Source organism: Falco peregrinus, chromosome 5, assembly GCF_023634155.1.
Source record: "Falco peregrinus isolate bFalPer1 chromosome 5, bFalPer1.pri, whole genome shotgun sequence".
In the NCBI taxonomy this organism is placed as follows: Eukaryota; Metazoa; Chordata; class Aves; order Falconiformes; family Falconidae; genus Falco; species Falco peregrinus.
The window spans coordinates 42,915,425-42,929,819 of NC_073725.1; the positions used below are offsets into that span (position 1 = coordinate 42,915,425).

The following is a 14,395-nucleotide window of genomic DNA, read 5'->3' on the forward strand; positions in this document are numbered from 1 at the left end:
TGTCATAACCAGTAACCCTCCTGGTTTGAGTACTCACCTGTTTCAAACTTTCAAACTCATTTTGCAATATTTAGGCATTGCAGAACTTTCTCTTTTATTCTGTGGCAAATTTTCGATCTCAAGCCCTCTCCCACTTACAGAAAATAGTTGACTTTTCATTGGCCACAGAGAGAAAAAGAAGAAATTGACTTTGTATCTAGTAGTGAAGAAACTGTTCCTTGGAGGGCAGAGACCCTGCTTGTGTCCATTACTCAAACTGGGCAGACTGAAGCCGTCGGCTGTCGTACAGCTCAGCTCCCACTGTGCTGGATGAGCAGCTGGGTTGTTGTCTTTTGCTAGAAGTACCAACCAGCCACTCACTCAGCGTCTCACCTGGGACTCTGCTGCATAAGTGGCCCTGTTCGGTTAGTGTGCAAAACACCAAGCAGACTGGCCCTTCGGTAAAGGTCTGGGAGGGAATGATAAGCCTAAGAGACCTTCATAAACTTTGGCATGTGCTAGGGAACTGACCAGTCTTCTGCTGACAGGATTTGCGTGATTTTGCATGTTTTCTGTGGAAAGGCTGTTGCAGCGATTTAGGAAATCTGGGTTTGGGTCTGTTTGCTATTGAATTGGTGACTCTGTGAACTTTGATTAAAATATCATCTGTCTTCTCAACAAAAATGTTGTAGATGTCAAAATTCATATATATATATACACTATGCATAGACATATACAGTGTTCTACTGTCTTGTTGTATACAATAAATGAGGGTTTTACATACCTTGTTGTCTTTTGGGAAGACTGGATCTTCCAAAAGGGGAAAGGAAACTCCTCTGAAGCTTTTACCAAGGGAGAAGAGCTAGTAACATATCTAACTTGTCTGGATGGCAAAGTGATAGATACTCACCTTCAAATAGGGAAAGGGAACAGCTTGGACCATACTTAGCCTGAGTCCTTTGTATGGGAGACTTGGGTACTTAAAGAGTTGGCTGAGGAATCTCAAAACCATGAAGTTATCATTTGAGAAACTGTGTAAAACTGATGAGGTACTTGATGACTGAATAAAAGCAAAGTGTGGTATCTCAGATAACTGAAGAAAATCAAATGGATTATCTGCCTTTAAAATGGGAAGAAAAGGAGAAACAGAATTCTCTGTGTGTGTGTACGTACATATATATGTAAGATGTAGATACGTGGATTTACAAGTTGACATGCATTACCTGTTCACACCTTTATCCATCGGCAAATGCCAGATAACATAATCCACAACGAGGCAGAATTACAATAAATTGCCTTAATTTATTTACCATGTGGTAAGCATGCCCACGTGTCCACATATGGATCAGCTGATGCACAATAACTTGGTGATGAGAAAAATTACTCGTATGTCTAAGCTTTTATTACTGCTGAGTTATTGACTGTTGTGATCTCTAACAGCTCATTTTTTATCTGGTTTGTCAACAAGAACTTTTAGACAGACATCCATTTTCAACTTGGGATGGAAAGAGGCAGAGTCCCCAATACCTTGCTTTGTTAAACAAAACGACGAAGCCAAAAAACCCCTTAAACATTCACAAGCAAGATTCTATTAATACATTACTGAGCATTTAGTCACTCGGTGCTTCTGTGTTTTGTCCTGTGCTTAATGACATTTATAATCCAAACATAGTAAAATTTCATAAGGTTATGTTTAAAATTAATTGAGACTTCTGATGATACACTGTGTAAAATGCAGTATGAAGATTTAATGTTCAAGTTACTTCGTCATTAGTGCTATACAGGATTAAGGAATGAATGAAAATAGTAATCATTGGATTAATTGTGTTCCTGTTGTCTTAGTCAAGACATGTTTAAAAAAAAAAGAAGAAGAAAAAGAAGTTGTTTCTGTTGTATGGCTAGAAGACTTAGGGAGCTTTCTATTGCTGTTTCTGGGGTTTAAATCTTCCTGTTACTCTGTTTTCTAGTACAAAGTTCTTTTGCTTCAATGCTGTGGTGCCAAAATTTGCCATGATGACAGCCTGATCTTGCAAACTTAGTTTCAGTATTCTGTAAAATCTGCTGAAGGGCAGAAAATAAGTCTCTGGAATCAGAGCTGCCCTGTCCTAATTGTGATATTCCAGCTGGGACTGGGATTGTGTATTCTTCAGAGTAGTTCAGATTTGCCCCAAGGTATTTGTGTCCCACAGCATGTGTTAAACTTTTTAAAGATGATAATTTTGCCAAAAAGCTGGCTCAGTAATTGTACTGTAAAAAAACCCCATGTTATTAATACAGTATTGCATCAGAAATTGCTATACTTCTCACAGCCATCTAAAATCATATTCACTAAAGTTTGCTGTTTGCTTCCTCTGAAAACAGTAGTTGTTCCAACATTTTCAGTTTAATAGTGCATCCTAGAAGTGCCTTATGGAAGTAAAAATAAATTATACAAGAAGTTGTCACTGTTTTTTTGTATTTTTCTTTGCTGAATCTATGTCAGGTGAATAGAAATATCTATTTCATGAGAAATAAATATTTGGCTATCATTAAAAAATTATGCAAGGTTTCTACTTACTTGATTCTATTTTGGCATCTGAACTGGACCTAACACGAATACTGGTTTCTGAAACAGTGATAAAATTTTAACAATCCTGCATTCCCAGACTACCCTTGCAAAAAAAAAAACAACAACAAAAAGAAAAAAACAAACCCAACCACCCGATCATGTATCAACCAAAAGTCACTTCTAGTTTCAGTGAGTCAGAATTGTTAACAATATGGTATGCTTCTAATATAAATAAGAAATCACATTTTAAGTGATGGGGGGAGGAAAGAGGATAACTTTATATTGACCTTGGTACACCTTAAAAGAGGCTGTGTGAAAATACGTGTAGAAACCAGTTAATGTTAATGGAAGCCAGTCTGAAATATTATTTAAAAAAATAAATATGTTTTCATTCTTACTGTGAGTCATCTAGGTGGGGTCTGCCCTTCCCTCTCCAATTACTGTTGAATTTACAGAGTATACTTACAAAGTCAGTGTTAAGAGTTTGGAGTTTGGAAATAGGCAGTATTTTCAGCTCTCATGGACCAGTTTTGACTTTATGGGGCTTTGCTTGTTTGGCATGCCTATTAAAGACCAGTCTCTTCATGTAAGCAGAGGAGAAGATTACCTAGCTTACTGAGCAGCCGGAGCCAAAAAAAATGTTTGTGCTTGTTGCTGCTTTCAGGAGTCACTGTCTCATCATCTATCATTTCAGCGGTAGCAGAAGCAGAAAGTGGCTTCTCCACAGTTCTTCCTCTGTTCGTACCGTTCCTTGCCTGTTGCTGCCTGCTCCTTACTCCTCTTTACTACACTCCCAGAAGCCTCTGACTAATGCAGACATATATCCTTCATTCTTATTTACATTTAACCTATGCTCCTATTTTAAGCCAGTTGACCCTAATCTTGCAAATTCTTAATCTGTTTAGGGCCAGTAATATTATGCACATGAGTTTTCCTGATGGGTTCAGTGAATGGGCTAATGCATGGAAGTACTGCCATGCTGATGTCTAATGAGGGGTTTTTTTAGGATCGTAGTTTTTGTGAGGATCCATGAGTAAGGTTCATTTGAATGTATCTTCTGCCATAATAGATCTTCTGCCTTAATTACCGTCAAGCATAATTTTCCTTTTACAGGGGAGATTTCCAACCTAAATTGAGATTTCCAACTTGAAATTCCAGTGCCTAGTATCTTGGGATAGGGGTGGGGATGGGGAGGGAAGAAAAAACCCGTGTCCACAAACATCAATAATCAATTGTGCAGTGTCCATGTTCATATACTTCTCCACGATTTGTTTCTGGATGCATAGCCAGTTGTTGCATGTTAACAGGAGGCCATGCGTGCTGCAAGGCATGCATCTGAGATTAATAAAATGTTACGTTACTCCAGCAAGTGTTCAGGCTTCATTCCTACAGCAGCTGACGTCACCGGGAGTGCGGAGCCCTCCCACTCCTCCTCGGTAATTGATGGTGACGGCCTCTCTGCTGAGCTGTAACCTAACATAGGCACTGAATCAGATCAACAGCTGAGAGGAATCACCAGCAAACAGTATTGCTCCATACAGCCAGAAGCTGGGCACTTTACACCAGGCCTTAGACGGACAAGTATTTCACAGAATGGTTAATGCAGGCTGATTTGCTGAAGTTTTCACTGGTGCACTGCTTTGCGTCGGAGGTTTTGCTCTTGTAAGAAGCGTTGCTGCTGCTGCTGGGAGAGCTGGCCTGCTTGGAGTGAGTCTGACATGCTTGACAGACGCCTGATGTCTCCTCAAACTAAGCACATTGCTCCTGGGGTAAGCATATATTGAAGGACTGCAGGCCAGATGCTCGGGAGCCCTTTAATTTTACAGCGCAATGTACAGGCTGACTTGCAAGCTAACGTAATTACCGTTAAACTGTTTCACTTTGCTCTCAGTGAGCCAAGTTCTAATGTTGTTGAAAGATGTGACTGCTTTTTCATGGAAGTCCAAATTATACTTTTGAGCTTCCTTTTTTAAAACATACTAACTTACTGTCACATTGAAAAACTGCAAAAAACTGGAGTTGAGGGAAAGGGAAAGCACTCATAGGTGGCTGTTGCCGAGAGCTCTTCTATCTATAACCCTATTAAAATAGTTGATACGAAGTGGCTTGCTGTTTGTTCCACGTTTTTGGGTATTGTGCTTAATTGTTTTCTCCTCAATATGAGAGCAATGGGACTCTCTGCTGGCAGTAGTTTGAAGTACATTCTCTTTACAGACACAAATGTTACACTTTTATTTTTGGTTTGGCAAACGTAACATGCTCATGAGTTTTGGTTTGGCATCATTTGACCAGGTACGTGTATCCTGGGGCCAGGGACTTAGAGTAGCAAATACCCCACTGCAGCTGTGTTTGTGAAATAGAATATAAATACATGAAAAATATTTTTTTTAAAGTTATAATTGGATGTGCTTTGTTTTGTTTTTTACACTGTAGAAAACAAAGGATGGAGATGAAAATAATAAAAGTAACATAGGCATAAACTTAAGCCAAATGTTTGGCTTAAACTCGCTGCTTTCTCTAACCTTTATGAGAGATTTGAACATAGTTGCAGTGAAAGAAGTGTACCATAGGTATGACAGTAGCTTTCCGGAGTTATTCTGAGAAAACCCAGGGACAATCTCTTGTGTAACAGGTGCTCCACAGCCACCTTCTAGAAGGAAATCAGATTTGGATCATTCCTATCCCTGGATTATTTAGGGATCTCCACATAGGAAGCTGAGTAGTTATTGCTAACATCATTCTGTCTTTCTCTTACAGACAACTTTCCCTAATCAAATTAGAACATGCTCATATGTTTGTGGGGGGAGTAATGCAACAGTGGGTCTCATAGGAAGTGTGCTGTGACGTAGGAAGGTATACGACTGCCATATGCAAATCTACTGGACTTGTTTTCAGCACAGATGTTCAGAACAGCAGAAATCAACTACTACTAGAATCACAGAATCATTTAGGTTGGAAAAGACTCTTAAGATCATCAAGTGCAACCATAGGTACAGCTGGCTTTAGCCTTTTCTTATGTAATTAATATAGTTAAAAGCTTAAGTCTTCAAGTTTTAAGATGTATCTTTTCTAAGTGGTTCTTAAGACTTCTGATGAGCTGATGTGTTTTGAGGTTCTCTGACAATCCCAATACAATTATAAATGGAGAAAAATTGGATAATAACTCTTTTTTTTGGTGGGAAAAGGGTGTAAACAAAAAAAATCAATTGGAAAATAGTTTTCCTAAAGAGATCTAACCTGATGTTAGAACTTAGCACAAATAATGTCCATGTTTCCGCGCAGCATTTTAATCTTTCTGCCTACTGATCATCACATGCTGTTATCAAGGGGGCGAGTTTGATTTATCTGGGCTATAGAGTAAAACAAACCTTTTCGATCCTTCCACACCATGAGTAAGTCCAAGCTCTATTTGGCATAGTCTAGAGGTCCTGGTGGACAGAGGAAGAGGTTACTGTTTGATAGGGTAAGAAGATCAAAGGGAGCAGCACTGTGGACGTACAGCCCTTGTGAACTGAGAAGCAGCAACAAAGCAGGATAGGTGAAGTTGAACACAAGCAGAAGGGACTAAAATTTGGCTGAAGGGATTCAGCCATGTGTAGTACACGGATTTCTGAACATTTGGTCAAGCCTTCTTTCAAAGTGATGGTTGGTGACCCTTCTTTTCAGTTTTTTTCAGTTTCTACCCTGGTTTCTGGATGTGTCATGAGGGGAAGAAGACCATTTAGCTTTGCTAATATGAAATTTGGCTGTAGTCACTTCTTGTTCAGAAGCATTTTTACAGGAAGCTCTGCTTGCAAATTAGCTTGTTTATAGCAGCAGGAGTCCTCAAACATTATCTGATTGAAAAGAGGAATTGTTTAAATGGCTGAGAGGAAAGTAATGGGAAACTGGGAAGATTGAAAAAGAGATATAGCTTGAGAACTTTCTCTTTCATATTTCTTGGCAAGTATAATAAAGTAAATTGACTATTGATGATAGTTTCTTAATGACAGATGTTGCATTAAAAGTGGATACAAATTACATAATTGAACAGAAATTAAATAACCATTTAATGAGTACTTTTTTTTTTTTCTGATTTCTGAATGTCAAGTTTCACAGTGTCCCTTCTAATAAGTTGACCCCTGAAGTATTCAAGTCAATTAAAACGTTACAGTAGGATGAAATAAAATAATACTTATTGCATAACCACTGACATGTTTTTAACACCAGCAGTGTCCAAATTCTTCAGTATGGAAACTTTGGTAACTGCCAGAAAGTGCAAGCACATCAGGCATAGTAATTCTTTATGGTTCCCCGAAGGCTGTCATTTTGTCCTTACCTCACCCACTATGCAGAAAAGTGACATCCTGCCTTTTGCCAGTTTACCTAGATTTTCCTAAATTTATGTTTTTAGCATCAGTGGAATATCTAATTACTGCTGCTATTTTTTTATTTAGTTTTCAAATTGCAGTGAACAAGCCTAGGAATTCATAAAATTCAAAGGGTGAATTCTGCTGTTTTCTTTCCAGGATGGATAGTGTGGAAGTGCAGCATTAAAAGGGTGTAAAAGGGAGGGAGGTAAAGTGCCTTGAAATGTCCATTGCGTTCAGATATCCATTTTGTAGGCTATGAAACCACTGGGCTTCTTTATTTTAATATTTTTTTCTCTGGGACAAAGTACAGAAGGTGTTACCATTTTGAAGAAGGATTTTCTAATTACATACGCACGTATGACTTTCTGCAATTTTTTTAATTACTAATCCCTAAAGTCCTTTGTTGTAAGTACAGCATTTCTTTGCAAATTTTTATGCACCACTTGTGCTGCATGTACACTGCATGAAAGCCTGTGGTTTATATGAAACTTGCAACTGTTTAATAACAGCAACCAATGTTCTGTGAAAAAGATAGTTTGGAAATTCTCTATACTGACTGACAGACTAAATGTTTACATTGCTGCTCGTGCCATCGTCTTATATTTAAACAAGCTGCTGAGTATTAAAGTGTGTGGACAGTCTTTGTATAACAGCTCTGATTTTTAGGTTGATTTCCTGAGACAAGATTTACGAAACCCCACTTTCCATCTGTTAGTTGTGCTTCTCAGTAACTTCAGTCCAATGGCCAATTTCAGTCAGTCTTGCAGAGGTCTCAGAAGTACTGACGTCTCCTATAAGACCTTCCTTGGAGCTAGAGCTGTTAAAGCTATTTGCTTCACATGCCAGTGTGTGAGAGTCAAGGCACTCTCAGGGCTCCACTGGGATCCAAAAGCCAGCTGATGAGCATAACTTAAGTCCAGAGTAGATGAAACGAATATCGCCTCTTGTTCAACCAGCAGCTCATGGAAAGGGAAGTTCAGGGAGGGGAGGGGAACTATAGAGCATGTGGTATGTAGGGAAAATGAGAGAGAGCTGAAGGTATTGTGGAGGTGTGTGTGGGAAACCAGGCTTCATTACTTCTGCTCTTCACAAAACAACTTGTTTTTCTTCAGCTCGTTATTAATGATGCATAACATTTTGCAGTATTTTAGTGGATATGAATTTCTATTTTTTTCTGCATGTTTTGAGGCTGCCAAAAAGATACTGACAGATTGATGATTTAGAATATTTACCCCTTAAAAATTATTAGCTTGTTAGCTAATGGCATTGGTAGAATATTAGTATTAGGGGAAAAACACCCTCATTTTAAAGCTCTGTTAGCAATTCTAGATATAAAAGCTACATTTCGCTTTGAGTAGGCTCACAGTGATCAAGGGATGTCAGTAGAAAGACTGGCTCATGGTTGCAGTAGTGGTAATGTAACAGTGCCTTCTCAATTTGACAAAGTCCTGAGTCAAGTACATATTACCATTTCTGTGCAATTCCGCAGTCTTGTAAGTATGCGGTTCAGCAGCTCAGTTCATCGGGATAGAGTTTCTTTGAAAATCTGTGTGACTCAGACATGCTTGGGCTTTACATTTTTCCCTCTTATTAAGAGCCTAATCATTGGGAGTTTGGACTAGATGGCCTTTAAGGGCCCCTTCCAACAGAAACTGTTCTGTGATTCTGTGATTTTCCATATTTGTTTAAGCACTCTTCAGTGACAGCTTTTTATTTGGAAGTTTCTAGTTGTTTCTTTTATGTCACGTTCACATATACTTTATTATTATATGATAATAAAATATGTATATCTTTCTTATCTGTTAATAATGTAACAATGAAACAAGTATTTTCAAATCATAGTATTATTTGAAAGAGTAATCTCTTCAGTACTTCCTCGCTAGAAACTTGTAAATTGTGAATATATATGAGGCATTGGAAAAAGTAGCGATTGAACTTTTTAAATACCACTTTTCAGCAGTATTTCCAGTTTGTCTTGGAAACAGGGTCACTTTGGTACATCTGAAACAGGTTACTGCTTAATTATATAATAGTTTCAGTAACTTATGCTAGAAAAGCCATTTTCAAACTAGGCACATCGATAACTTTATGCCAAATTCGAAGTAATCAGTGAGGTCCCAAAACATCATGATATTTTCTGGCTGAGTGTTTTCTGCCAAGAAAATGTGATCAGCTTCTGTTACTGTGCTTTCACATGGATCTCCCAGTTTCATTAGAATTTGTATAGACTTAAAGCAGCTAGCATTGTAATGGCGGAAGTCTTTCATTTTAGGAGAAGCATAACATTTCTGAACTAAACTGCTTGAGAGAATCATTTCCTTCTTAAATTTTAAAAGTAACTTTCTGCATTGATGCTAGTTTAGTGTAAATCCATTACTCCGTTCATGTCATGTATAGCATGATAGACAACTTAGGTTTCAGTTTTATGACTTTTAGCAGAAGATAACCTGTACTTTGGAATTCGAAATACTGCCTTTTTTATTGGTCACTACCATATTAAGATCAACACTTATGGATTTGGTCAGAATTCTTACATTATTGACATTTTTCATTGTGGTAAATCAGTTGTCTAGTAAATATTTTGTACTTAGGAGGATTTTGTCAGTGACTTAAGAAATCCTCACCCAACTCACCTAAGTATCATGGATTTGAACCTGAAAAAGGCAGTGGGGGTGACTGCTGAATCATATGAACAGGTTTGCCTTCAAAACTATAACTGGGAGTAGAAAATGCTGGAGTGCCTTTCTTGGAGTATCAGAGCCCTGCAATCTTGGACAGAGAAGCAAACCTGACAGAGAAATGCAGTCTGACGTGTGCTCTTTGGTTTAATGCGTGAGCTTTCAGTATTGTCAGTGCTATGAAACCAGGCTGTTGAGAGCATTCTTTTTATCAACATGATTGTGAATTATAGCAAGGGGGAGAGGAAAAAAATATACCAAACAGACAAGTGTAATTGAAAAATCTCTTTTATACACCAATCTAGGAGAATATAACTGGGGAAAAATATGTTGTCATTTCAGTGTAGGAGAGAGAATACCGAAGTATTTACATTCTTACTTTCTGCTAACAAGATTCTGTTAATTTGAGTGGACAAGGAAGACTGACTATAAGTATCTTACCTTCATGCTGCATCTCATCAGGGCAGTTCTGAAAATGTCATTGTAAAATGTTGCATTAGTTTTCTGTAAGGAACAACTTACTGTACATATTTCATCCATTACATTGCAAAATACTGACGCCGCTGAGCTAACATATTGGTTCTTCTGACTGTGCTTTTACCGCAGCACATTGAGAGTTATTAGCCAGGGTCACACATCTGGCTCTTCAGTGCCAGGGTGACACCCATCCTCTTAGGTGAGAGAGGCTATTGCAAGAGCGCATGCGCTGCCTAAATTCCGTTTGATTCCTATTCTGAGCTCTGAAGTGGGTCTCAAGCGATACATCGGCCTTTCTGCAGAGTCAAGTTTTCCAGCTTTTGCATTTCACCAGAATTCATTTCACCGGAGCTTGTTGAATTGTATAAGCCACTCTTCACCAAAAATTAAACATAATTAATAAAGCTTTTAGAATTGCCAAAAATGTGAACATCAGAAATTTCAGAGGTTTCAAACATAGTAAAAATGAGAAATGGGAACTGAGGTTTGAAGAAGTGATGAAGCCAAAGAAACCACAATATTTGGTGAGAATCAATAACTGAAATTGATGGAATTGTAGAATGATGGCTTGTGCCAAAAATGCATAAACAAAGGCCAGTGTACCAAAATGCCTCCTGTGTCCTGCTGTTGAGGCTTTCCTGATCAGATGTACTTTTGTTTCTGAAGTGAGAACAGAATTTGGATGTAAAGGGTAGCTCAAGTTTTACAAGCGCTTTTATAAATGCAACTTTGAGATAACAGTTGTACTTGGTAAATGAATTATTACCTCAATTTGAAAACCAAAACTGTTTTAAAGGACCAGGGGCTTGGACCACTCCTCAGTGTCCTGAGTATGGGAGTTGCACAGCAATAGTACTCAGAGGACCACCTGAACTGTTTTCAGGACATGGACATGGCCAGAGGTGGCTACTATCCCTGGTAGTTCAAGGTAGCTCCTGTATGTACCTGCAAGCTAAAGTTACTCCTCAGTCACCAGCTCTGGGACATCAGCATCTGGAGATCATCCAGCTGCTAGTGGCACTTGAAACATGTCAGTGCACCCAGAAGCAGACATGTGCCGCGTGTGAGAGTTAAAAGCCCTTTACCGAGATTAAATCCCAGTGTTTGTTTAATGTAGCATTCAGTGTAGCAGCATGTAGTGGTGACATTATAGAGTTAAATTGGTAACTTTTCAGTGGAAAGGTGTATTTTTTAAGGAACTACAGCCATCACAGGCTGTTTTTCCACAGTTGTGTAAGTTTTATATATTTTACTTCAAGATCTTAGTGCTTTCTGTGAAGATTGGTTCTGTAATTGATGTTCTTCTGCTCAAAAGCATATGCTTTTCCCTGCTTGCTATTAATAAATAGAGCAAAATGAACATGATCTCTGTTTTAATCTTCAACGTATTATTTAAATGTGGTTGTTGAAGACAATTTTTTTCCAGCCACTTAAAGTTCTGACAAACAGCTGTTTCAGAAGTGTTTGGCTACACATTTGGTTGCAGGTGACTTATTTGAGCATCTTAGACCAGTAATGGCATGTTGAGCACTTGACTTGTTCTTTCTGTCTGTATGGCCATTCTCTGTGCTTCACTGCTGCAAGACAATGTTCCCCATGACTCTGCATTAATTTATCATTAAAAAATAAAAATAAAAATAAAAAATCTTGCCCATGCATGGGAACAGTCACTTGTGGGCAGATCTTCCACCTTGATAGCATTTATAGCACCCCTCCAATATCTGAGTCATGCAGAGGATCCATAATACAAGAGGTATTTGTATTATGTGTCCATAATACAAATGGCTTTAAACCTTTGCTGTGTTCCTGACACACATTGTAAGCTGGGTTAAACATTTTAGCATCTGACTGCAAGAAGAATGGCAGCTTGTTATTTCTGTGACACTGTGAGAACATACTCATGTTATCTTCCAATGCAGGAGGAGATAGCATGTGCCCCTAATGTACGTATGTTTGCAAGTTGAGAAGTTCAGTCTGCTGGTAATGTTATCACTGCTGTATCCTGAAATAGAAAACTGCAGGCAGATTGGATTGTGTTAGAGAATGGTAACCATAATAACCAATAACAATCTGCAAGTGATAAGCAGCTTTAGTGTTTAAAAATAAAATTTAAATAGCATTCCAATAGTTCCATGGGCATACTTTCAGATTTTATTATTCATTCATTTTAAGCTTGGTTTTGGGATTTAAGATGTGACATTAATCTTAAGGAACTGTTTCATTATTGCATCTTGAATTAGTCAACATTGGTTTATTATATACCTAAATTAAATCTCATAGACTAAAATGTTACTTATCAACCCTCCTCCAGATGTACACCAGCTGTAAAGGAGAATTGCAGACATCCTACATGATGTATGGAATTTTATTGAGGGAGATTAACTTGATTTAATGGCTAGATGTAAACCCAATACATTCAAAAAAGAAATACAAAGTCTGCTGGAGATGAACATGGAGCATTGTGATGGTTTGGAATCTGCACCATGTTCTGGGATGCTGCCCAACACTTCTGCTGATACAAAAATTAAAACAAAAAAACCCTCCTAATTTGATACAAAATTTCCTGGTTTTTGGAGGGTGCTTCAAAAAGAAAGGATGGTGCCATTCAACAGAAGTGAAGGAGGAGGTAAAAATCATATTCTGGCCCCTCTATCCCCCTCCTTCCCACCCCCCAACATACAGATAGGTATTTAGTCAGAGTCTGGGAAAACTCAGGCTGAATTACTTACTGTCACGAAAGTATATGAGCAGCACGGTGCTATGATCAAGCCGTTAACTCTCCTGAGTTTACTTGTTTTCAGTCTCCCTTGCTGAAACAGTCCTATCATTTTTGTAAGATACTTGAATGTTTCCTGGAACACTGAGTCTTATTTCCTGGTTGTTCTTAACTTGCGGAGACACTGCGGTTGCCACCATACTGCATTCCAAGCGTAACAATGGCAATGAGAAGAACTGGAAAAGACCCATCCTTCAGAACGTGCTGATGTAGAGAGGAGCAAGGCAGCCTGGGCTTCATGTCCTTCCTGTAGCTCTTTCAGGGCCATCACACTCCTGGAGCTGTAAGCAAGCCATGGTTTTTGCTGGTGGAAGTGTGGTGCCCACCGTTATCCTGACCATGTCAGAAAATCAATGGGAGAGCTAAAATTCATAGGAAAACTGAAAAATTACTTGCTAATCATCGTTTTCCCATATAAAGTAATACTGTTAAGAAATTATTTACTGCTGGTTGTGGGATGGAATTAGATAGTTTGGATGGTAGGTAATCAAAGCAAAATAGCTCTTGCTTTTTGGTCCCAAATGTGAAATGGGACGAGTCCTTCAGAGTTTTTTGCCACAGGTAAATTGAAAATGAAAACAGGAGCATTGCTGAAGTTCCCTTAAGAATGAAACACTTGTGTTTACAAGAGAGAATTATTGTTGCTAGCTGTACAAAAGAGAGTTACAAGCTGTTGACACTCTTCACTTGGATTTCAGTTTGAACCTGAATTAGTAAGAGAGAATCAATTGCTTTCCATTAGAGCTCCTGAGGAAAAAATGTTGTTACTGTTGGATGCAAGTTGAAAGGTTCTTGTTTATGGAGGAAGGTCTGTTTAGTCTATTAACCTTGACAACCATGTCAGCAGTTTTTTCTGTTTGTTTTCCCAGAGGCACTATGCTGAAGTAGTATGATATACAAAGTTATTTATAGTGTAGACAATTCATACCTATACTTAAAAGACATGGGTCAGAGTTTAAATGCCAGAGTTAAATGCTATCCTCCTAGACAATTTGAAAAGTCATGCTTAATCTTTGAAAATTAAAACGAAGAGATAGAATCACTAAAATATCAATGTGAATCAGATATTTTTAATAGGAATTTGTTATGTTTTCACAGAGTGGTTGAGGTAGGAAGGCACCTCTGGAGGTAGTCCAGTCACCTGCTTGGAGCAAGGCCACCTAGAGCCATTTGCCCAGGATGGCTTCATATGGCTTTTGAGTATCTCCAGGGATGGATACTCCTCAACGTCCCTTGGCAATCTGTGCCAGTGCTCTGTCACCCTTACAGTAAAATACAAATACCCAACAAAACAACACACACACACACACACACACACACACACAAATAATCCTTGTGTTTAAGTGGAATTTCCTATATTTCGATCTATGTTCATTGCTTCTTGCCTTTTCACTGGGCACCACTGAGAAGAGTGTGGCTCTATGTTCTTTACTCCATCCCATCAGGTATTATACATGTTAATAGATTTTTATGAAAGGAACAAAATTTACGGAAGCAGTCAGAGCAAAAAAAGTCCACACATATCGACACACCTGCATTTGTACCTGCTTGCCTCTGTTAACAGATTAAAATTGTTATTGCTGTG

At 38.4% G+C, this 14,395-nt stretch overlaps 1 protein-coding gene across 9 annotated transcripts in view; it reads left to right on the forward strand.

The window, feature by feature from the left end:
• The window catches only part of CACNB2 (calcium voltage-gated channel auxiliary subunit beta 2), a 255,339-nt gene that overhangs the window by 125,847 nt on the left and 115,097 nt on the right, over positions 1–14,395 (forward strand). Inside the window, exon 1 of one of the 9 annotated variants that reach the window (XM_055805216.1) lies at positions 4,020–4,296. The exons of the other annotated variants lie outside the window; for them this stretch is intronic. Within the exon in view, the coding sequence (XP_055661191.1) occupies positions 4,246–4,296 (51 nt within the window). The 5' untranslated portion in view covers positions 4,020–4,245. Of the gene's footprint in view, positions 1–4,019; positions 4,297–14,395 lie in introns of those variants that run through there. 9 annotated transcript variants of the gene reach the window in all.